This window comes from Ranitomeya variabilis, chromosome 1 (genome assembly GCF_051348905.1).
Source record: "Ranitomeya variabilis isolate aRanVar5 chromosome 1, aRanVar5.hap1, whole genome shotgun sequence".
Taxonomy (NCBI): Eukaryota; Metazoa; Chordata; class Amphibia; order Anura; family Dendrobatidae; genus Ranitomeya; species Ranitomeya variabilis.
In genome coordinates, this window is record NC_135232.1 from 376,277,617 (window position 1) to 376,304,434 (window position 26,818).

The window sequence follows — 26,818 nt, forward strand, 5'->3', positions numbered from 1 at the left end:
TTGGTGGTTTTTTTGTTTGTTATTAAAAAACACTTTTATTTGATTGGCCGGGTGAAATATGCTAATTTATTGAGACAGGTTTTTTGGGTTATCAGGAGTTGTATGCCAAAATCATCAGTATTAAAACAATAAAAGACCTGACAAATTTCAGTTGGTGGATAATGAATCTATAATATATGAAAGTTTAATTGTAATCATTACATTATGGTAAATAATGAAATTTAACACTATATGCTAATTTTTTGAGAAGGACCTGTATACACTGCACAGTACCATTTCTCCTATCCTGTATATATACACTGCACAGTACCACTTCTCCTGTCCTGTGTATATATACACTGCACAGTACCACTCCTCCTGTATAATACACTGCACAGTACCACTTCTCCTGTCCTGTATATATACATTGCACAGTACCACTCCTCCGTCCTGTATATATACACTGCACAGTACCACTTTTCCTGTCCTGTATATATACACTGCACAGTACCACTTCTCCTGTCCTGTATATATACACTGCACAGTACCAATTCTCCTGTCCTGTATATATACACTGCACAGTACCACTTCTCCTGTCCTGTATATACAGTATACACTGCACAGTACCACTCCTCCGTCCTGTATATATACACTGCACAGTACCACTTCTCCTGTCCTGTGTATATATACACTGCACAGTACCACTCCTCCTGTATATATACACTGCACAGTACCACTTCTCCTGTCCTGTATATATACACTGCACAGTACCACTCCTCCTGTATATATACACTGCACAGTACCACTTCTCCTGTCCTGTATATATACACTGCACAGTACCACTCCTGTATATATACACTGCACAGTACCACTTCGCCTGTCCTGTATATATACACTGCACAGTACCACTTCTCCTGTCCTGTATATATACACTACACAGTACCACTTCTCCTGTCCTGTATATATACACTGCACAGTACCACTTCTCCTGTCCTGTATATATACACTGCACAGTACCACTCCTGTATATATACACTGCACAGTACCACTCCTCCTGTCCTGTATATATACACTGCACAGCACCACTCCTCCTGTCCTGTATATATACACTGCACAGTACCACTCCTCCTGTCCTGTATATATGCACTGCACAGTACCACTTCGCCTGTCCTGTATATATACACTGCACAGTACCACTTCTCCTGTCCTGTATATATACACTGCACAGCACCACTCCTCCTGTCCTGTATATATACACTGCACAGTACCACTCCTCCTGTCCTGTATATATACACTGCACAGTACCACTCCTGTATATATACACTGCACAGTACCACTTCGCCTGTCCTGTATATATACACTGCACAGTACCACTTCTCCTGTCCTGTATATATACACTGCACAGTACCACTTCTCCTGTCCTGTATATATACACTGCACAGTACCACTTCTCCTGTCCTGTATATATACACTGCACAGTACCTCTCCTGTATATATACACTGCACAGTACCACTCCTCCTGTCCTGTATATATACACTGCACAGCACCACTCCTCCTGTCCTGTATATATACACTGCACAGTACCACTCCTCCTGTCCTGTATATATACACTGCACAGTACCACTCCTCCTGTCCTGTATATATACACTGCACAGTACCACTTCTCCTGTCCTGTATATATACACTGCACAGCACCACTCCTCCTGTCCTGTATATATACACTGCACAGTACCACTCCTCCTGTCCTGTATATATACACTGCACAGTACCACTCCTCCTGTCCTGTATATATACACTGCACAGTACCACTTCTCCTGTCCTGTATATATACATTGCACAGTACCACTCCTCCGTCCTGTATATATATACTGCACAGTACCACTTCTCTGTATATATACACTGCACAGTACCACTTTTCCTGTTCTGTATATATACACTGCACAGTACCACGCCTGTCCTTTATACTGGGTGTAATTTTCAGTATCTGTATTATTCTGTATGTACACTGCACAGTACCACTCCTCCTGTCCTGTATATCTGCACTGTAGAGTACCACTCCTCCTGTCCTGTATATATACACTGCACAGTACCGCTTCTCCTGTCCTGTATATATACACTGCACAGTACTGCTCCTTCTGTCCTGTATATATACACTGCACAGTACCACTTCTCCTGTCCTGTATATATACACTGCAAAGTAGCACTCCTCCTGTCCTCTGTATATATACACTGCACAGTACCACTTTTCCTGTTCTGTATATATACACTGCACAGTACCACGCCTGTCCTTTATACTGGGTGTAATTTTCAGTATCTGTATTATTCTGTATGTACACTGCACAGTACCACTCCTCCTGTCCTGTGTATATGCACTGTAGAGTACCACTCCTCCTGTCCTGTATATATACTGCACAGTACCACTTTTCCTGGCCTGTATATATACACTGCACAGTACCGCTTCTCCTGTCCTGTATATATACACTGCACAGTACTGCTCCTTCTGTCCTGTATATATACACTGCACAGTACCACTTCTCCTGTCCTGTATATGTACATTGCAGAGTACCACTCCTCCTGTCCTGTATATATACACTGCACAGTACCACTTCTCCTGTCCTGTATATATACACTGCAAAGTAGCACTCCTCCTGTCCTGTATTTACACACTGCACAGTACCACTTTTCCTGTCCTGTATATATACACTGCACAGTACCACTCTTCCTGTCCAATTTTCAGTATCTGTATTATTCTGTATGTACACTTCACAGTACCACTTCTTCTGTCTTTAATACTGAGTGTAATTCTTAGTTTCTGTATTATTCGTTATATACACTGCACAGTACCACTTCTCCTATCCTTTATACTGGGTGTAATTCTCAGTATCTGTATTATTCTGAGTATATACACTGCACAGTACCACTTCCTCTGTTCTGCATATACACTGTACAGTACCACTTCTCCTGTCCTGTATATACACTGCACAGTACCACTTCCTCTGTTTTGCATATACACTGTACAGTACCACTTCTCCTGTCCTGTATGCATACACTGCACAGTACCACTTCTCCTATCCTTTATACTGGGTGTAATTCTCAGTATCTGTATTATTCTGAATATCTACACTGCACAGTACCACTTCCTCTGTTTTGCATATACACTGTACAGTACCACTCCTCCTGTCCTGTATGCATACACTGTACAGTACCACTTCTCCTGTCCTGTATATACACTGCACAGTACCACTTCCTCTGTTTTGCATATACACTGTACAGTACCACTCCTCCTGTCCTGTATGCATACACTGTACAGTACCACTTCTCCTGTCCTGTATATACACTGCACAGTACCACTTCCTCTGTTTTGCATATACACTGCACAGTACCACTCCTCCTGTCCTGTATGCATACACTGCACAGTACCACTCCTCCTGTTCTGTATACTGGCTGTAATTCTCAGTAACTGTATTATTCTGTATATATACACTGCACAGTAACACTTCCTCTGTTTTGCATATACACTGTACAGTACCACTCCTCCTGTCCTGTATGCATACACTGTACAGTACCACTTCTCCTGTCCTGTATATACACTGCACAGTACCACTTCCTCTGTTTTGCATATACACTGCACAGTACCACTCCTCCTGTCCTGTATGCATACACTGCACAGTACCACTCCTCCTGTTCTGTATACTGGCTGTAATTCTCAGTAACTGTATTATTCTGTATATATACACTGCACAGTACCACTTCTCCTGTCCTGTATATACACTGCACAGTACCACTTCCTCTGTTTTGCATATACACTGCACAGTACCACTCCTCCTGTCCTGTATGCATACACTGCACAGTACCACTCCTCCTGTTCTGTATACTGGCTGTAATTCTCAGTAACTGTATTATTCTGTATATATACACTGCACAGTACCACTTCTCCTGTCCTTTATACTGGGGGTAATTTTCAGTATCTGTAGTAGGCCGGTGTCACACTTGTGAGTGTGATGCGAGAAGCATGCACGGGTCTCTCTCATCATTACCCGGCACAGCTGCCGGCACTTGGGACAGCTGCATAGAAATACATGCAGCCGCACACTCCGGTCCCGAGTGGCGGTGCCAGTGCCGGGTAATGATGCGAGAGACTCGTGCATGTTTCTCGCATCACACTCGCAAGTGTGACCCCAGCCTTACTCTGTATATACACTGCACAGTACCACTTCTCCTGTATACTGGGTGTAATACTCAGTATCTGTATTATCCTGTATAAACAGTATACATTGCACAGTACCACTTCTCATGCCCTATTGTTGGAGAGACATAACTGGACTTAATATCATTGGAATGTCAGTGGAATGTCATTATTGGGTTATTATTTTCTACATTCCTATGGGCAAATAAAAATAAATCTTGAAAAACCTTTCGTTTGGATAGGGGATGACTTTCCTTTTGTTGTGGATCTGACTGCTGGGACCTCCTTGATCCTGAGAAACATAGCTTTGAGGATCACCATGTAAATGTAGCTGTGGTCGATCATTTGCACTGCCGCGCCATTCACACGTGGCTCTTCAAATAATTCCTTTTAGAGATTGGTGAGAGGCATGACAAAGTAAAGTGGGCTGGTGGGGTTTGTGTGCCTTGACTGCTTTTTGGTCCCAGTCAGGCCCTACCCTGAATGGTACATAATTGAATGAAACGATTCATAAATGTAATGTTACTCTGTAATGGAATGAAATTATGGTACAAATGTGGGTCCAATTTTAGAGATGACCTTTCTTATCTATACAATGTTGGCATCAAAACAGGTGTCTATTCATTTGCTAGGAACTAATTGAAGCTGGTTGTTAAGCTACTTTCATACAATTATTTGCACTCTTTAAAATCTCTTCTACGTCATTTAGTCTTAGAGATCATGTTTCTGCCCTGTAGTTATTTTCTTAAAGATCTACAGCATTAAATTGTTTTGAGGGAAAGTTATTTTAGAAAATGGGAAAATGAATTCTTTGCATAGAGGTGCTCAGACTAGAGAGGTCACCAAAATATTGTAAGGGGTTATCGTCAACTAGTTTTCTATCCAGATAATGCTGCCTTTCTAATTACTAACCTGTAATGACAGTTTGATTATGGATTTTTTTTTAAACCAAATATTTCCGGTCCATAGCTGTTAGGAGCTGCGGGACATAAGCAGAAGAAGCCAAGAACTGTATCTTTCTAAAGAAACAAGAAGTGTACATTTTTTGACCATGGGGGACCTATATTCCATTCTTCGAATATCTGCCCTAATTATGACAGTGCAGTCTACTAGATTTTGATTAATTTTTCATTAAAGGGGTTGTCCACTACTTTCAATTAACCCCCCATTGTATCCCCCCGGGGCCCCTAATGAATTGTGTAAATACCTTCTGTTGCCGTTTTCGCCTGTGAGCGGCGCTATGGCGGCAGCTGAGTCCGGGTCACGTGACCCCCAGGCTGCAGCCACCGCTTATTTCTGCCAACGTCACGTCAATTTCCAGACTCTGGAAATTGACGTGATGTCAGCAGCAGGCGTGACCCCAGGCTCACAGTCAGCAGTCACTCATCAAGAGTGACTGGGCTGTGGGCTGTGCTGGGGGTGGGCGGGGCTATGCAGGGATGTGCGGGCATCGGGAGTATGTGTGATGGCGCCGGTATGTGCGGGGGTCTGCGTGCCGGCGCCAGGGGTCTGCGTGCCGGCGCCGGTATGTGCGGGGGTCTGTGTGCCGGCGCCGGGGGTCTGCGTGCCGGCGCCGGTATGTGCGGGGGTCTGCGTGCCGGCGCCGGGGGTCTGCGTGTCGGCGCCGGTATGTGCGGGGGTCTGCGTGCGGGGGGTCTGCGTGTCGGCGCCGGTATGTGCAGGGGTCTGCGTGCCTTCGCCGGGATGTGTGGGCGGTGCTGGGGTCTGCTGGCCGTGCTGGGGTCTGCTGCGGGGGGGGGGGGGGGGGGGCGGTCATTGGTGTGTGTGTCTCTGTGTGCAGGCTTCGTCCGATGGGACTACAAGTCCCATCGGACGATGCCTGCTACAGTGACAGTGAGTGATACATTAGCCAATGATGGGACAGTAGTAGTCCCATCATCCGGCTAATGTGTTGAATGTAAAAAAATAACACATACACACATATACAATACATACAACATGCAACATGTGAAAACATGCAACACGCGATGACATGCGACATGCAACAACATGCGACGACATGCACCATGTGACATGCGATGACATGCAGCGTGCGAAAATGGGACATGCGATAACATGTAACATGCGATGACATGTGACAGCATGCGACATGCGAAGATATGCGACATGCAATAACATGCGACATGCGACAACATGTGACATGCACCATGCAACAACATGTGACATGCGATGACATGCGACATGTGACAGCATGCAACATGCAATAACATGTGACATGCAATGACATGCAACATGTGACATGCACCATGCGATGACATGCAACATGTGACAGCATAAGACATGCACCATGTGACGACATGCAGCATGCAATAGCATGCGACATGCACATGCGACATGCGATGACATGCAACATGCAGCATGTGACGACATGCAACATGCGACGACATGCTACATGCAACATGCTATGACATGCAACATGCTATAACATGCGACGACATGCAACATACGACATGCAGCATGCGACATGCAATGACATGCGACATGCACCATGCGACGACATGTGACAGCATGTGACTTGTGATGACATGCACCATGCACCATGCGACGACATGCAACATGCAACAACATGCGACACGCCACATGCAATGACATGCGGCGACATGCAACATGTGACATGCAACATGCAACGACATGCTACATGCGATGACATGCAGCATGCGACATGCTATAACATGCGACATGCGATAACATGCAACATGCGACAACATGCAACATACGACATGCAGCATGCGATGACATGCAACATGTGACAACATGCAACATGCCACATACAGTACATACATACAACATACATATAGACATACAGTACATATAACATTACATACTCACCATCACTTGTCACTTTGATCCCCGAAGCCAGTGTCATATGTAAAAAATATTAAAATAATAAACAAACACTATACTCCCTGATCCGCAGATATCCAATTAAAATGAGTGTCCCACGATGTGCCCGCTCTCCAGGGGCTCCAGGAATACAATGATGGAAGGTATCCTTCCACAATGTATTCCTCACAATGTATTCCTACGCCCCTGTGAGAAAATAGTCCCTAGTCTCACTTTATGCCATTGCTGTGTGAGAAAATTTCCCATGCAGCAATTGCCATAAAGTGAGACTTTGAACTCTAGTAACCTCTCAGTGATGCACTGCAGGAGCCATTGTCTCCTTGCAGGTTGGGCCACTGAGGGTTCTATAGAGCAGTGACATCACCCGATGTCACTGTTCTATAGGGGAGATCGTCGTAGGACACTCGTTATTAATTGGACTACGGCGGACAGGTAGTATACGGTTTATTTTACGTTTTTTGCAGGCGCTGAAGTATGGTAAGTATGGTGAAATGAAAAATATTAAAATACTTTTTTCTGGCTGTGTCTTATTGATGCCTCTCCATTATTAACCCGGATTAATGTCACCTTACAATAGCAAGGTGACATTAATCCCTTATTACCCCATATCCCACCGCTACACAGGAGTGGGAAGAGAGGGGCTAAGTGCCGCAATTGGCGCATCTTACAGATGCGCCATTTCTGGGGCGACTGCGAACTGGTATTTGTAGCCAGGGGGGCCAATATCCATGGCCCCTCTCTAGGCTATGAATATCAGCCCGCAGCTGTCTGCGTAGCCTTTCTGGCTATAAAATATAGGGGGACCCCACGTCATTTCTTTTTTGGGGTCCCCCTATTTTAATAGCCAGTAAAGGCTATGCAGACAGCTGTGGGCTGATATTCATAGCAGGCTACAAATATTGGCCCCCGGCCATCGGCTTTCCCCCTCTGGCGCAGAAAATTGCGCGGGAGCCCACGCCATTTTTTTTTTCTTTTTTTTTTTAACTGAAACATATTGTTCATTAACCCCTTTCTGCCAGCTGACGGAATAGTACGTCAGGTGGCAGTATCCCCCACTTTGAGGTGGGCTTTGGCGGTGAGCCCACTTCAAAGCCACAACATGTCAGCTGTTTTCAATACAACCAAAAAAATGTACATGATCGCTAAACGGCGTAGCGAGAAAAAAAAATCAAAAGCTAAAATTATGTTTTTTTGGTTGCCGCGACATTGCATTAAAATACAATTAAGGGCGATACTATTAAGAGGTCTTTTCTCCGGCTGTGCCTCCCCTCCTCACCCTCCCCTTGTCGGTAAGCCCTTTTTGAATAATTGTTGTCATGCTATAGACAATTGACGATTCTACTTCCATGCTAGCATATGTGACTAGGATACTTGATGCACCTTTTTTCCTTATGGGCTTACCCACTATATACTATATACTGGGATTGTGCTTTGCTCTTTCCCTTTGGATTACTTTCCAGTATTTGTGAGGTGAATTGGGGTTATTTATTGGAATTGTAATATAACGACGCATTACTGATAACTATTTTAATGTTTGTATTAATAAAGATTTTGCTCATATATATTGCCATTGTATGCTCCTTGTTCTCCATTTTTAACATCCGAATTAGCTGCAGATTGGATGCTGCGTACTTGTAGTCCCATCGGATGATGCCTGCACACACACCCCCAAAGACCCCTCGCACAGACCCGCACACACCCGAACAGTCCCGCACACACCCGTACAGCCCGCAGACCCCGCCCACGCACACATACACTCACACAGACACCACCCACACACTTCCCTACTCCCGAACTGCAGCGTTTCTCAGACCCACATCCACAGCAAAACTGCAGCTCTTTTTTACATCTGCGGTTTTGCTGCGGATGTGCCTGACTCAATGCAAGTCTAAGGCCGGAGTCACACTACAGCGAGATACGGCCGAGTCTCGCAGGTTAAAAACAAGCTCTGGCACCGGCACTCCGGAGCAGAGCGTGCGGCTCCATGTATTGCTATGCCGGTGCCAGAGCTTGGTTTTATCCTGCGAGACTCGGCCGTATCTCGCTGTATGTGATCCCGGCCTAAGGGTGCAGAAACACTGCAGTTCGGCACAAAAGAAGTGACATGCTGCGGAAAAAAAAGCTGCGTTTCGGTGCGGCTTTTTCCGCAGCATGTGCACAACAAGTCTGCGGCTCCTATAGACTTGCATTGGTTGTGCACTACACTGCGGATTTGATGCAATTCTGTGCAGCAAAAAATGCTGCGGATCTGCAATCAAATCCACAACGTGTGCACACAGCCTTAGCATTCAGTGAACCTAGCAAAAAAGCCAAGCAAAAAGCAAGTGTGGGATTGCACTTTTTTTTCAATTTCATCGCACTTTGACATTTTTTCACATTTTCTGTTACACGACATGGTAAAATCAATGGTGTTGTTCAAAAGTAGAACTTGTCCCGCCAAAGATAAGCCCTCACATGGCCATATTGACGGAAAAATTATGGCTCTGGAAAGGAGGGGAGCGATAAACGAAAAAAGCTCCAGGAGTGAAGGGGTTTAGAAACGTGGATATGGACCTAATTATGGAAATAGATATATAGATATATCTCTGTATCTATCTATCTATCTATCTATCTATCTATCTATCTATCTATCTATCTATCTATCTATCTATCTATCCATGTGTAATGGAGTGTGGGTTGGGCAAATGTAAAAGAGGAGGTTGGACAGAAATGACATCACAAATCTTTTTGCAGATAGAGGAGGGAGAGGAGGGAGGTGTTGGGGTGTGATTTGGAGTGGGTGTGCCAGGTGCAGAGTTACAGGCGAGTGCAATGCATCATGGAACTGTAGTATTAGAGCACAATAAGTCAGGAGAAAGGAAGTTGTCGATTAACCCCATGAGAGCTGGATCCAGCACTGAATATGTGCTGCTACAGCATGATAAAAGGTAATATTGCTAAAATAAACACAGTGGATGTTTTCAGTGGTACATAATAGCAAGATTTATGAAAAAAAAAAAAAAAAATTAATGTAGTGGACAACTTCTTTAATGTCAGCGTGGATCAGTTTGATCACAGCTTCTGGAAAGTTTAAAGGGAACCTGTCAGCAGATTTTGTCGCTATAAAATGCGGCCACCACCTTTCAGGGCTTATCTACAGCATTCTATAATGCTGTAGATAAGCCCCCAGTCCGACCTGCAAGTGAAGAAAAATAAGTTATATTATACTCACCCGGCGGGGCGGTCCGGTCCGATGGATGTCGTAGGTCTGGGTTCAGCGCCTCCCATCTTCTTGCGACGACGCCCTCCTGCTTCTTCATCGCTTCCTGCCATCACGTTCCTGCGCAGGCTTACTTCTCTGCACTGTTGAGGGCAGAGTAAAGTACTGCAATGCGCAGGTGCCGGGCCTCTCTCAACTTTCCCAGCGCCTGCACACTGCAGTACTTTACTCTGCCCTCAGCAGGACAGAGAAGTAAGCCTGCACCGAGGCCGGGGAGCGATGAAGAAGCAGGAGGGCGGTGTCGCAAGAAGAGGACCCGGACCTGGGACACCCATCGGACCGGACCTGGGACACCCATCGGACCGGACTGCACAGGACCGCCCCCCCGCGTGAGTATAATATAACTTATTCTTCATTTGCAGACATTTTGCAGATTTGATTATTAACTATCAGATTAGCACAAGCGTCTTCCTGTTACTTCTGGAGCCTAATGCTGTACAGATATGAAATATGAATGGTAGGAACTAACAAAATGTTCATGTTAATCTAATGCATAATATCAATGGTGAGTAAATCTGATTGGTGTACCTTTCATGATTGTTATTATGTACACAATTATCATTCTTATCATTAATGAAAATACTGTATTATCTCATAGCTGTCTTTCAATAAGATGTGCCAAGCACTGATATTGAGGGATATGCATCATTACCTGGTACAATCAGTGCATGTACCAGTTGTGTGGGCATTTTTTACCTTAAAGAGGTTGTCCACTATTTTATCATTGATGATCTATTCTTACGATAGGTCATCAATGTCTGATCGGTCGAGATCTGACACCAGACAGTGTTGGCAGTGGTGGTCTCTGGCCGGAACTGCTCGATTGCAAAGAAGCTCATTTTGCTAGTGGTTCCCTCTGGTCATTGCACACCCGCTGCCTATTGATTTGAATAGGAGGCAGATGTGTAGTACCCTACCCCGCCACCATCAGAAGACGGAGCAGGTCCACAGTCGGGCAGTTCAGGCCGGCGCTGACACTGACTACAGCTGATTGGACTCCAACCGATCAGATATTTATGAACTATCCTAAGGATAGTTCATCAATGAAGAAGTAGTGGAAACCTCTTTAACAATACATTGTTTACTAATCCAAACTGGCGAGTTAGCGTGGTGTCTTGATTATGGCAGTTACATAAAACTGATTGGGACCCGAGAAGGGGAAGAAGGAGGGTAGAACAGCGACATTTCTGAGGTGACCACATAACTTTCAGTAGCTCAATAGCACATTATGACTGTAAATGTAACTAATGCTCTAACAGGAAAAGTATTTCACAGACTAAATAAATAAGAACGTTCACAGCCAGTGCACTGTGTTTAATTGGACATATGTATTAGTTTTCAAAACATTTACAGTATAAGTTATAGTACTGTAATGCTGTGGGGGGTTTTTACATATACTTTTACATATCACATGTAAGAATCATGTCGGTCTGGTAGTCGGGGGCAGGTATATCTCGCCCAGGTATTTGTCCTATGTGAATTAGGCCGCTCAGTATTTTCAGGATAATGATGGGTTAATGAGTGCGGGAATAAAGGATGACCAGCTGAGGGTTTCCGGCGTCAGCCTGGGGCACACAGATTGTCTGTCTGTGTGAGACAAACGTGAGTGAGAGCTGTGCTCAAGGACTATGTGTTGTTAGCTGGGTGGGAGAAGCCCCCCCAGTTGTTAAGATAGCAACGTATTGGTTTAGTTAGTGCCGGACAGGCTAGGATTTATTTTTATGTTTTGTTTTTTCTATGTTGCTTTCACTTTAATAAACCTGACCTAAGGTCAGCCAACTTGGAAACCTGCTGTCGCCTCAGAATTCAATGCACAAACCACGTGACCTTTGACCCCAGCAAAGGCGATCCCGGAGTGTTTTGTCACACACAACATTGAAGTTGCAGCACCAATAAGGAAAAGTTGTAGAATTATGGAAATCACAGTTTGATAGACAAGTTACTGATATACAAACAGGCTCGGACTGGCCCACGGGGTAACGGGAATCCCCCGGTGGGCCCCTGTGTAGATCTAGGCCCTCAACCCCACTCTATCGACAGTACTTGGCATAATTCATTTGATTCACTCTGTACAGAAAAAGCAGCATCTCATAATTCATTAACCACGCTACCCAGGTTATTATTGTGAATGCAGTTGTTGGCTATTAACAGCCTGTAATCGATGATGAGTATAAGAGAGAGTAAAGAAATATTAGATCATTTTCACTCATCCAATATTCCCATAGTGTTCTATCCATTATAAACAATACTCATTATAGTCTATGGGCATGGTCACATGTTCAGCTTTTTTATAGATAAATTGAGGCTATCCGTGTGGCTTCATAATGATGTCTACTTTTCACTGTCAAATAGGTAGAAGTTGGAAAATGTTGATCTTTTTCAATCCTTTCAAACAAAAATCACACTTATGGTAAAAATGTACATCCTGACCAAAAAATTGACAAAATTCGTTTAAAAATCATTGACCAAAATGTATCCATATAAGGGGATAGATATGAATTCTCATTGCAGTTCTTGAAGAGAAACACATCTTGTGAGCCCAGTTTCCTACATGAACCAGACACCTAAATAAACTCTAAAAGAAAAGCTATAATATCTGTCGGCATCACAAAATGTGTCAACTGAAGGAAACTAAATTTTAAAACGCACTCCTCTTAATATATTGCAATCCTCATATTATATGGCACTGTGTACTTACAATTGCTCATTTTTCCCTTCTGCCCTTCATTTTTCCCTTCTTCCCAGTTAATTATTTTCATTTCTGTTAGGTCTATGACATCACGTGAGTAAAACAAGGATTTTAGTGTTGAACCACAACGCGTTTCAACGGTTAAACCGTCTTCATCAGGTGAAAACTTCCACCTGATGAAGGCGGTTTAACCGTTGAAACGCGTTATGGTTCAACACTAAAATCCTTGTTTTGGTCTCATTTCCAGCGCTCCTAGGACCGTTATTACTATTCTTTACTGCATTTTGTATCCTCCTAGAAGGTTATCGGCTGGAGCTGCGGTGGACCTTTTGCTTTCAATTTTAACTGTGACCCTCACAGCGCTCCCTACTGACCGCTTTCTTTTCCCTTGAATTTCATCACGTGAGTAAAATCAGACTAGCTGTATCCTTGTAAGCTCTTTGTAGAAACAGGAAGTCTCTCTTCCCTGCATGAGTCATCATTAGAACTACAATTCTACAACACGTGATATAGAGATAATGGAAAAGAGAAGAATTTGCTGGGTAGAAAAGCAAAATGAGCAATTGTAAGTACACAGTGATTACAATATGATGATTGCAATATATTGTATTAAGAGGAAAAAACTTTCAAAAAAGTTTCCTGAATAGATGAGATTCCATGCTGTCAACATAGCATTTTTCGGTGCCATCAGGACACTATGTAGGTCTGTTACTGTTTTACAAATTGCATTTCTTGCATCAATGAAGTAACTCCGGCTGGGTGCTTTATGTACCTGATTTAAATGCATGGAGTAATTAAATTCCCCTGTGTTATACCCTTCCCAATTTTCTGTCCAGGAAAGAGGCGCTGATGCCTCTTGCCCACAACCTGCAGTTGCACAGACACAACAGTCAGCAACCACGTCCAGTCCAGCTTTCAATTGTCCCGTGTCAGCATATATGTCTGTTCACAAATTGTTAGTTGAATAGGGCATATATATTTGTTAGCACTTTCCATTGTCCGGTGCTGGACAAAAACCATTGCTGGCTTTTAGAGGCTCCCAAAGGAGACTTGTGTCTCTTTATTAAACTGTTGTTTACCTTAAATGTTCTAAATTTTGGTTAAAAAAAAAAAATTGTGATGGGGTATTGGCCAGTTTCTGTACATTTTAAGCAGTTCTAAGAGTCTGGGTTAGCCACTAGAGGGGGGCATTATAGCACACTGAGATTAGAGATAGGAACTCAGGAACAGTAACAGTTAAAGGCACTCTGTCACCCCCAAAATCGTATATGAGGTAAGCCCACCGGCATCAGGGGCTTATCTACAGCATTCTGTAATGCTGTAGATAAGCCCCCGATGTAACCTGAAAGATAAGAAAAACAGGTTATATTATTCTCACCCAGGGTCGGTCCCGCTGCGGTCCGGGTCCGATGGGCGTCGCGATCTGGGTCAAGCGCCTCCTATCTACTTACGATGACGTCCTCTTCTTTTCTTCACGCCGCAGCTCCGGCGCAGGCGTACTTTGTCTGCCCTGTAAGAGGGCAGTGCAAAGTACTGCAGTGCAAAGGTGCCGGGAAAGGTCAGAGAGTCCCGGCGCCTGCGCACTGCATTGCTTTGCTCTGCCCTCATCAGGGCAGACAAAGTACACCTGTGCCGGAGCCACAGCAAGAAGACAAGAAGAGGACATCATCGTATGAAGATAGGAGGCCCCGGACCGCCCCTGGGTGAGTATAATCTAACCTCTTTCTCATCTTTCATGATACATCGGGGGCTTATCTACAGCAACACAAAATGCTGTAGATAATCCCCTGATGACGGTGGGCTTACCTCATATACGATTTTGTGGGTGACAGGTTCTCTTTAACTTAGGAGGATCCAAATGTGGGTAAGACAGGAGGATTTCCTGGTTTTGGGTCAGTCAGGCTAGGGAGCCCAGGCAGGTCAGCTGGGCCTGGGGGACCCCAGCTAAGCAGTGGGCCACGTAACGTTAAGTGTGAAGCCCAGTCATGCAGGACAGCAGAAGTGAGAGCAGCAGAACAGCAGAAGTGAGAGCAGCAGGACAGCAGAAGTGAGGGCAGCAGGACAGCAGAAGTGAGAGCAGCAGGACAGAAGAAGTGAGAGCAGCAGAAACAGCAGAAGTGAGAGCAGAGGTAATAGCAGAATTCACCACAGAACAGAAATGCAGGTCGCTCCAAAATATGGCAGGTTTCTACTTGGGCAGATGCCCTTATGTCTGGCAAGAAACAGACAAGGGAATGCCTAATCGTGCGAATCTGAACAGGGTGGACGCTGCAGTACCGGTCGAGATGGGACAAACCTGGTACAACCTAAAGGACATAGGGAAGAGCACAGGGAAAGCAAAGGATGTGAACTGTGCAGAACTCTCTGTTGATGCTGTAACTGATGTGGACGTGCTGCGATTGGAAACAAGCAAAGTTCTACATTTTAAGTTGGAATTGGACTCTGTCTCTTTATGTGAAGAAGTGTAACTGCGTCTAAGGGAGGCCTCTGAGAACCAGGCAAGTGAGACAGTGGGACTGTATATATGTGATGCGGGTGGTCAGGGCATCCTGAAGCAGACACCTACGTGGGACATGACTACGGCCCTGGCTGACGCTCACAATACAGCGCTTATTCATAACCGTGAATTGTCAGTTACTGCAGGGTATAACAGCCGTCCGGAGGCAAGAGCAAGACATGTTCTCTGTAACCACACTTACGACGAAGAGCATGGACAAAGGCCACCCCTATATTCCTTAGTATTCTTCAAGATACCATATCAAAATGTTTTGTTTTGGGTTTTTTTGTGCACTTTTTTCTTAGCTGGACAATCTCATAATTTAGACCACAAATTCTCTCCCATTGGCAGCAGACATGTCTCTCATCTCCCATCTCACAATCAGTGAAATTACCCTCTAAGGCTACATTTCTACGATGAGTGTTTGGTGAGATTTTGACGCTGTAGATTTCCTGCCGAATTTAATTCTTCAACTTGCCAGATTAGGTTATTTGTGTTTCTTCTTTGCCTTTTGAGTGTTTTTTACATATTTTTATTGCATTGTTTTCAGTTTCACCCTTGCTTCTTTTTGAATATAATTTTTTAATTAAAATTACTTTGTTTTGTAAACTTCCTGTTTGCTGTGAGCTTTGATACTGCTTTATTGATAATGTTATGTGTGCATGTGGATTACATCCATTTTTTGCTGCTGAAATGTAATAAAAACCCATATGAATTTTTTATATGCGAATATTCGGCATCTCATTAAAGTGTATGGGGAAATCCCGCAAAAAAACACATATAATTCGCAAGATTTAAAAAATTCAACACACCTCAATTTTTGTAGTATTAACCCCTTTCTGTCATTGGACGTACTATTCCGTCCATGTGGGGTGGACCCTACTTCCCAAGGACGGAATAGTACGTCCAGCGAGATCAGCCGCGCTCACGGGGGGAGCGCGGCCGATCGCGGCCGGGTGTCAGCTGACTATAGCAGCTGACATCCGGAACTATGTGCCAGGAGCGGTCACGGACCGTCCCCGGCACATTAACCCCCGGCACACTGCGATCAAACATGATCGCAGTGTTCCGGCGGTATAGGGAAGCATCGCGCAGGGAGGGGGCTCCCTGCGTGCTTCCCTCAGACGATCGGTACAAGGCGATGTGCTCACCTTGTACCGAGCATCTCCTCCATGGCGGCGGGGCTGCATCCGGGTCCTGCAGGGAGGTGGCTTTACAGCAGAGCAGGCGCCGGGAAGCCTGGAGCTGTGCACGTCAGATCGCCGATCTGACAGTGCACAGCTAAGTGTCAGATCGGCGATCTGTCACTTTACTGTGATGACACCCCCCCCCGGGGCAAAGTAAAAATGTAAAAAAAAAAAATTACATGTGTAAAAAAAAAAAAAAAAATTCCTAAATAAATAATAATAATAAAAAAAATATTGTTCCAATAAATACATTCCTTTAGCTAAATAAAAAACAATAACAGTACACATATTTAGTATCGCCGCGTCCGTAACGACCCGACCTATAAAACTGTCCCACTAGTTAACCCCTTCAGTGAACATCGTAAAAAAATAAATAAATAAAAAAAACGAGGCAAAAAACAACGCTTTATTATCATACCGCCGAACAAAAAGTGGAATAACATGCGCTCAAAAAGACGGAAATGAATAACCATGGTACTGCTGAAAACGTCATCTTGTCCCGCAAAAAACAAGCCACCATACAGCATCATCAGCGAAAAAATAAAAAAGTTATAGTCCTCAGAATAAAGCAATGCAAAAAATAATTATTTTTTCTAAAAAATAGTTTTTATCGTATAAAAGCGCCAAAACATAAAAAAATTATATAAATGAGGTATCGCTGTAATTGTACTGACCCGAAGAATAAAACTGCTTTATCCATTGTACCAAACATGGAACGGTATAAACGCCCCCCCCCCCCCCCCAAAAAAAAAAAAAAAAAAGAAATTCATGAATAGCTAGTTTTTGGTCATTCTGCTTCACAAAAATCGGAATAAAAAGTGATCAAAAAATGCCACGTGTCCGAAAATGTTACCAATAAAAACGTCAACTCATCCCGCAAAAAACAAGACCTGACATGACTCTGTGGACCAAAATATGGTAAAATTATAGCACTCAAAATGTGGTAACGCAAAAAACATTTTTTGCAATAAAAAGCGTCTTTTAGTGTGTGACGGCTGCCAATCAAAAATCCGCTAGAAAACGCGCTATAAATAGTAAATCAAAATCCCCTTCATCACCCCCTTAGTTACGAAAAATTAAAAAATTAAAAAAATGTATTTATTTCCATTTTCCTATTAGGGTTAGGGCTAGGGTTAGGGTTAGGGCTAGGGTTAGGGCTGGGGTTAGGGTTGGGGTTAGGGTTGGGGCTAAAGTTAGGGTTGGGGCTAAAGTTAGGGTTAGGGTTTGGATTACATTTACGGTTGGGAATAGGGTTGGGATTAGGGTTAGGGGTGTGTCAGGGTTAGGGGTGTGGTTAGGGTTACAGTTGAGATTAGGGTTAGGGGTGTGTTTGGATTAGGGTTTCAGTTATAATTGGGGGGTTTCCACTCTTTAGGCACATCAGGGGCTCTCCAAACGCGACATTGCGTCCGATCTCAATTCCAGCCAATTCTGCGTTGAAAAAGTAAAACAGTGCTCCTTCCCTTCCGAGCTCTCCCGTGCGCACAAACAGGGGTTTACCCCAACATATGCGGTAACAGTGTACTCTGGACACATTGGACAACAACTTTTGGGGTCCAATTTCTCCTGTTACCCTTGGGAAAATACAAAACTGGGGGCTAAAAATTAATTTTTGTGTAAAAAAAAAATATTTTTTATTTTCACGGCTCTGCGTTATAAACTGTAGTGAAATACTTGGGGGTTCAAAGTTCTCACAGCACATCTAGATAAGTTCCTTGGGGGTCTAGTTTCCAATATGGGGTCACTTATGGGGGGTTTCTACTGTTTAGTTACATCAGGGGCTCTGCAAATGCAACGTGACGCCTGCAGACCATTCCATCTAAGTCTGCATTCCAAATGGCGCTCCTTCCCTTCCGAGCTCTCCCATGCGCCCAAAAGGTGGTTCCCCCCACATATGGGGTATCAGCATACTCAGGACAAATTGGACAACAACTTTTGGGGTCCAATTTCTCCTGTTACCCTTGGGAAAATACAAAATTGGGGGCTAAAAAATAATTTTTGTGGGAAAAATTTTTATTTTTACGACTCTCTCAACGCTCTCACAACACATCTAGATAAGTTCCTTAGGGGGTCTACTTTCCAAAATGGTGTCACTTGTGGGGGGTTTCAATGTTTAGGCACATCAGTGGCTCTCCAAACACAACATGGCGTCCCATCTCAATTCCTGTCAATTTTGCATTGAAAAGTCAAATGGCGCTCCTTCCCTTCCGAGCTCTGCCATGCACCCAAACAGTGGTTTACCCCCACATATGGGGTATCAGCGTACTCAGGACAAATTGTACAACAACTTTTGGAGTCCAATTTCTTCTCTTACCCTTGGTAAAATAAAACAAATTGGAGCTGAAGTACATTTTTTGTGTAAAAAAGTTAAATGTTCATTTTTATTTAAACATTCTAAAAATTCCTGTGAAACACCTGAAGGGTTAATAAACTTCTTGAATGTGGTTTTGAGCACCTTGAGGGGTGCAGTTTTTAGAATGGTGTCACACTTGGGTATTTTCTATCATATAGACCCCTCAAAATGACTTCAAATGAGATGTGGTCCCTAAAATAAAATGGTGTTGTAAAAATGAGAAATTGCTGGTCAACTTTTAACCCTTATAACTCCCTAACAAAAAAAAAATTTGGTTCCAAAATTGTCCTGATGTAAAGTAGACATGTGGGAAATGTTACTTATTAAGTATTTTGTGTGACATATCTCTGTGATTTAATTGTATAAAAATTCAAAGTTGGAAAATTGCGAAATTTTCTAAATTTTCGCCAAGTTTTGTTTTTTTCACAAATAAACGCAGGTAATATCAAAATTTTTTTACCATTACAATGAAGTACAATATGTCACGAGAAAACATCAGAATCACCGGGATCCGTTGAAGCGTTCCAGAGTTATAACCTCATAAAGGAACAGTGGTCAGAATTTTAAAAATTGGCCCGGTCATTAACGTGCAAACCACCCTTGGGGATAAAGGGGTTAAAAAAGTAAACAAGTCCAAGAGCGGTAAAGGATCCAGCTTCCAGAATATAATTTTATAATTTACTCCATTAAAAAAGTGAAAAAATATACACACTTTGCAAAAGGTTGAAGTGAACACTTTCTATAAGAACCAAGCATTTCAAACGTTACAACGTTCTTACTCCTGGTTCGGTTTTTATGAAGGGTTTTCAGAAAGTGAAATCTCTGTTCCCTTGTACATTAAACACTCTCCCCTGCTCCAGAACTGAATTTCTGGTGCCACCCATGGTACCTGTTATTGTCTGCAACTCTGACTTCACATCGACAGTGCTGCAGACAATTAGTGAGCTCAACATCTTATGATGTCAACTCAAGCAGAGTCAATGAGCTAAGTTACTGACTGCAGCGCTGTCATCAATGTAATGATGAAGTCAGTAAGGATTAACAGCACTTTTACATGGCGATATTTTGCATCAGTATTTGTTAACAGACTCCAGGAGTGGATCCAAAACACAGAAGAGGTGAAAGTCACTCAGTAATTATTTTTCTTAGTGTTTGCTCCTGTCTTTTTAGCTGACAAATACTGATGTAAAATACTGGCCAAAATACTCACTGTGTGAATGAGGCGAGGAAGCTGCTTGTAATCCTGCTGTAATATAAGTCCATTGATGAGTGCACACTTGCTTGTCTTCTCTGCTCCATGATATTCACCAGAGCAAGAGCAACACCTAGGGCAAAACTGTGGCCGGCAGATTTCCGACCCTATGACACAGTGACATGTGATGGACCCCGACTCCCAAACAAAATGAATCACACAGACGCACACAAAATAAATACATGAAGCATTGTAATTAGGTGTCAAACATTCTCAATTTTATTTACATTCACATGACACCAAAAATGGCACAACCCCAGACTCATGAAGAGTCACCCTCCACCACTCAGGAGAGGAAAACCCCCCTGTGGTGGAAACCTCTAAGAAACCATGGCTGGTGGATCGCCGTTCCCTTGGGCTTAGAGAGTTAGTGCCGATATATAACAGATGTAACAAGTTTTAACATTTGTACATTTTACCAGATTTACAGAGAACTACATAAGAAATATAGACTATAAATGTGATAAACCGGATGTAGGAGAGATCTGGCTGCGATATCGGTCACCACATTGGTTGTTAGACCCAATTTAGTTGATCTGATTACCCAGATAGATGAACCATTTCTTCCCTTACAGATCCAGGTCCACCTCTCATAAATTTAGACTTTTGATTACAGGGATTGTTCATAATGGATAACCCCTAATAGGAGAAATACCCCCTCCCCCTTCTCCCATCCCAATTTATCACCCATTAAAGTCATAGGTGCTTCCATGAGCTCCCAAAGGAGAGCAACTCTTAGTAGAGGGTAACAGAAGGGGAGCCTGTGCTGGGGACCCCCTCGGTTACCTTCCCATGCCCTCGGGGTGTCTTATGCAGACAAACCCTTTCCTTGCTAGAACGTCCAAATTTCACCAAGGTTGGCACATTACGTGGGGTGGTCAAGTTCAACGTCCTCAGACGCATCAGTAATGGTGCTGATCGTGGCAGCGCAGTCTTCTATTATGGAATCTTCTTTATCACACTTGTTTATGACCTCATAACAGCTGTCATTGTTACTTACAGGGGCTATTACTGATGCAGGACCCAAGTATTAACCCTTTCATCATTGGTAATTCACATAATTATAAAGGCAAATAACTGCACTTGTTACCAAGCAGGCGCTTATCATTATGGCTTCCCTTAGGCATTATAAGAAATACAGATTAAACGTGCAAGTGTTTCAGGAATGTTTTGCACTTTTTAAATACAGAAATTGGATTTATAGCTAGCACTTTACACAGAAAAAATAAGGGGAAATTACTTGTAAAATTGTATTATAGGGAATTACATTTCAAGCATTTTCCTAATGTACAATTCACATAATTACATAGGTTGAAAAAAGACCTAGGACCATCAAGTTCAACCTATCTTCAAAGTTATACATTTTATATTGCTAGATAATTTATAACTCACGATGTCATGTTTTGTTAAAAAAGCATCCAGACCTTTTTTAAATGTTGTTATAGTAACTGCCATTACTAGGTCTTGTGGTCGGCATTCCATTCTGATTGCTCTTACTGTAAAGAACCCTTTCCTATTTAGCTGCCATAATTGTCTTTCCTCCACGTGTAACTAATACACGATAGAAAAATGGAAACAAAATTTTCAAAATATCAAGATTTTGTCGGTATTGAGCATGAGTGCCAATACTCAAAAATACATGCACTTATACGCCTTGGCACATTATTAGTGAGGTTATTAAGGGTTTTCTAAGGAATGTTCTGCCCTGCTGAATGTATATCTGCACACAAATTATCAAGATCTGTTGCTTACAGCTCCCTTTGCAATTGCCAACCAAAAACGACAAGTTGTGCCTGATAGGAGACAAGTCTGGAGACACTGCAGGCCATGTTAGTGTAACAAGGCGGACCGGGGGGGTAGTTATGGCCGAGTTATTTAAAGGCACAGTTCGCAGAGTCCACTGAGCATACAGTCAGCTAGCACCCCCGGCCCCTTGTACATAAATAGATGGGACCTACACAGCTTTTCCCACAGTTTACCTTGTTCTCTCTCCGGCCACAGTAGTCCAGGCAAATTAGAGTTCTAGATGGCAACTGTTGTCCAACAGGGAATTACTTTTAATGAACAGGGATGGAATATAAGGAGAGGAGTGCAATACTGGATTCCCAATCTCTCCCTGACACTCTCCACAGCCGCACCCACAGCAGCTGCAGCAGCCGAAGATTCACAGTAGTCCACTCGCTAGGACCTGGGTGCTTAAAACCCCTTCAGCAGGGACCCTTCCAGAGTCCTGTGGCCCGTGTTGCGGTCTTTAGTCCTTTTTAGTCTTTGGGACCCTTCTCGTATCCTTTCAAGCTCCTCTGAGTCCCTTGAGCCTGGGGCAACAGGTCTCTCCCCATCTGGGAGTCTGGCAATGTCCCGGCTGTTACTACACATCTGCTCAGAGCTAACAAACGGAGCTGCTGACTGGGGACAGCAGCTTCCTGTTGCCTTTCCTGCTTCTGGCCCAGCCCACAATTTAACTGTCAACTGTCCCTAACTTAGTGCAACACACAGATATTTAAAGGTGAACTCCCCACATTACACAATATGAACATAGTGCAGTGTAATACACAAGGAAACATAGCATTACACATGACAATACACAGACATTTTACAATAAGGTATGCAACATATTTATATAGGACGCACGGGGGCCACAATGAGAAGGAGATTTCAACTGAGGGGACCTGCCACCTCCTTACATTAGCACATTTAGGCCACACAGGTAGCTCATGGTAGTTCGAGCAACATGGGGCCTGGGGTTCTAATGTTGAAAAGCGGCTCCTGGGAAACTTTGGAAAAATGGCCGTATCACTGATTCCACCACTAAATCTCTGTAATGTGGAGCTGTTAGTGCACCTGGAATGAAGACTAAAGGGGTCCAGCTACTGTTTAATATGCCACACAATCCGTAATCCCGGGAGTTGGACCAGTGGGATGCTCCCTTGTGACGTTCACTTTATGACATTGCCCACGTAGTCTTGTTAGATTCGAAGAATGACTTGTAATGTTCCATCATGTACTACTGCAAGTGAAAATGGACATTACATGTGTCTACACAAACATCAGAAGGTATTTGCACAGCATTGAGCTACAGGCCAGACTTCATACTACAAATGTTCCATTGACCTAGCGCAACCGTTTTCAATGCCTATCATAGTGCAGAGCGAGATCTCAATGAAGGCTGGAATGGAGATATATCCTCTTCAGTGATGAGTCCCACTTTTTTTTTTTAGATGTAATGATAGCCAGAGATTGGTCTGGAGAAGAGCTGGGGTGAGTCTTGAACATGAGTTAACATAGGGGAACGTGAAAGTGTCCCTGGAGCTCTTTAACAGCATGACTTCGTCAGTCGGCATGTTGCTCATGCTACTGGAAGCAATCTGTGTGGCTTCAATGTGCTACCATGGCATGCAGGGTCTTTGAACTTGTCTCCCATCTTGTAAGGAATTGCCAGCAGCTTGATGATTTGCGCGCCCAAGTGCATTCTGCATAGCAGAACATTCCTCAGACAACCAATAATAGTCTTATTGATAGCAAGCCATACTCAATACTGAATTAATTGAGATGTTTTGTACTTTTTGTTTCCATTTTTTCATCATCTGCTTATCATTAACATCAATCCTGTGATTTTCATAATTCAACAGCCGTAACTATTTCTATCATTTTTTATAAAGACTATGACAGATTAACTTTTGCAATTCTCTTTTTTCAGATCAATTGTATTGGATGATGAGGGAATGGACATCCCATTTGATGAAGCAGAAATCAGACCAGGTAGGAAAATCATACAGCATCTGCTTTTATTGTGATGTTAAATTATTCAGCAAGTCGCCTCTGTGAAGTCACATAGAAATGCTAGAAATTGGTGAAGAAAGTTATTTATAGATTTAGCAAGTCTATATAGAGATTTCAGAAGAATTAGATTGCAGAGAATAGACTCAGCGCCTCGTTTTACCAGCAGTTGTATTGATTCCACAAGGCTGAACAGCAATCTCATAGGCTTTATTATTTTTTTCAGCTATTCACCATAAAATCCAGATATACTTAGCAAACTTCATGTATATTGTCTGGGACTTCATATATTCCTGTTGACTGTTTGCATTTTTTCTACACATCTTGGCATATCTACAAGATATGCTATAAACAGGGACAGATTAAGAGTATCCAAGGCCCAGGGTTGTTTAGAAGGCGTAGGACCTCCAAAGTACCCGATATATCATGTGAAAGGTCATGTGACTAACACACAGGTGCTCTGGGGCACAACTGTACACAGAAATAGAGAGAGATAGTGGCATGCATAGATGTTATGATCTGGTGACCTTGGAGCCGCATGAGAGACTTTCTCAGGAGTAGGTGGTACCTGTACTGACCGCAAACCCTAATCTAACACCGCAACTAGAAGTAGCCGTGGGATGTACCTAACACGTCCTAGACATCTCGACACAGCCGGAAGACTAAATACCCCTATAGATGGAAATGGGAATTCTATCTTGCCTCAGAGCAGAACCCCAAAGGATAGGCAGCCCCCCACAAATATTGACTGTGAGTATAAGAGGAAAGACACACGCAGGCAGAAAAACAGGATTTAGCAAAAGAGGCACTTCTAGCTAAATAGAAAATAATAGGACAGAATTCTAAGCGGTCAGTATTAAAATCCTAAAAACATCCACAGCAGATAATACAAATATTCCACATCTAACTAAAGACATAGAAAGTATATCTGCATCTCCTGAGAATCAAGCATGACTGAAAAATCCAAACAAAGTCTAAGCTGGACAAAAACACAATAAATTGCACTGAATTGCAAAGCACACTGCATGTGTGCACAGAGACAAAAAAACAGACACTTATCTTAGCTGAATTTGCAGCAGGGCATGAGGAGCCAGAGAGAGAAGCAATCCCTCCAAGTACAATGGACAACTGGCACAGACTCATGGATCCTGCACACCTAAATACCTAATAGAGCTGCAATCAGCAGAAACACCTGCCCGGATTACAACCCCAAGACAACTGCACTACCACCAACAAGCACCGGAGGGAGCCCAAGAGCAGAATTCACAACACATAGAGCTGGGGTGGGAGATTAATTTTCCCAAGGGGCCACATGAGAGAGCGTGACTATTGTAGAGGCCGAACCAATTCCACAAAATATTGGTTTTTGAACTCTTCCTGAGTAAAAACATTAGTATTGTTGTTTCTAAATGATTATTAACTTGTTTACTTAGCATTATTTGAGGTCTGCAAACACTGCATTTTTTTGACCATTTCTAATTTTCTGAAAATAAATACAAAATTTAGTGCTTGAAAATTTGAAGACATGTTGTCAGTACTTTATACAATAAAAGAGCAACTTACATTTTACTCGAAAATATACCTATAAAGAGAAAAATAAGACAAACTGAACATTTTGCAGTTGTCTTTTGATTTTTTCCAGAGCTGTATATATATCATCAATATTTTTCAACAATCTGACCAGAAAAAAACCCTAACAAAGTCCAAGAAGAAACATACATGATGTCATTGTCAAACAAAGAATAACCCTTCAGATCATAAATGGCCGTCAAGTGTCAGCGCAATTAAAACCACAAAATATCCATATACGTAATACAGTTGTGGCCAAAAGTATTGACACCCCTGCAATTCTGTCAGATAATACTCAGTTTCTTCCTGAAAATGATTGCAAACACAAATTCTTTGTTATTATCTTCATTTAATTTGTCTTAAATGAAAAAACACAAAAAGAATTGTCCTAAAGCCAAATTGGATATAATTCCACACCAAACATAAAAAGGGGGTGGACAAAAGTATTGGCGCTGTTCGAAAAATCATGTGATGCTTCTCTAATTTGTGTAATTAACAGCACCTGTAACTTACCTGTGGCACCTAACAGGTGTTGGCAATAACTAAATCACACTTGCAGCCAGTTGACATGGATTAAATTTGACTCAACCTCTGTCCTGTGTCCTTGTGTGTACCACATTGAGCATGGAGAAAAGAAAGAAGACCAAAGAACTGTCTGAGGACTTGAGAAATTAAATTGTGAGGAGCATGAGCAATCTCAAGGCTACAAGTCCATCTCCAAAGACCTGAATGTTCCTGTGTCTACCGTGCTCAGTGTCATCAAGAAGTTTAAAGCCCATGGCACTGTGGCTAACCTCCCTAGATGTGGACGGAAAAGAAAAATTGACAAGAGATTTCAATGCAAGATTGTGCGGATGTTGGATAGAGAACCTCGACTAACATCCAAACAAGTTCAAGCTGCCCTGCAGTCCGAGGGTACAACACTGTCAACCCGTACTATCCGTCGGCGTCTGAATGAAAAGGGACTGTATGGTAGGAGACCCAGGAAGACCCCACTTCTTACCCCGAGACATACAAAAGCCAGGCTGGAGTTTGCCAAAACTTACCTGAAAAAGCCTAAAACATTTTGGAAGAATGTTCTCTGGTCAAAGGAGACAAAAGTAGAGCTTTTTGGGCAAAGGCATCAACATAGAGTTTACAGGAGAAAAAAAGAGGCATTCAAAGAAAAGAACACGGTCCCTATAGTCAAACATGGCGGAGCTTC

The 26,818-nt window shown here is 43.0% G+C and overlaps 1 protein-coding gene across 6 annotated transcripts in view; it reads left to right on the forward strand.

Annotated features, from left to right (window-relative positions):
• Nucleotides 1–26,818, forward strand: part of PRUNE2 (prune homolog 2 with BCH domain) — a 488,633-nt gene that overhangs the window by 340,321 nt on the left and 121,494 nt on the right. For all 6 annotated transcript variants that reach the window (XM_077249022.1, XM_077249023.1, XM_077249020.1 and 3 more), the window contains one exon: nt 23,966–24,027. In XM_077249022.1, the coding sequence (XP_077105137.1) occupies nt 23,966–24,027 (62 nt within the window). The remainder of the gene's footprint in view (nt 1–23,965; nt 24,028–26,818) is intronic.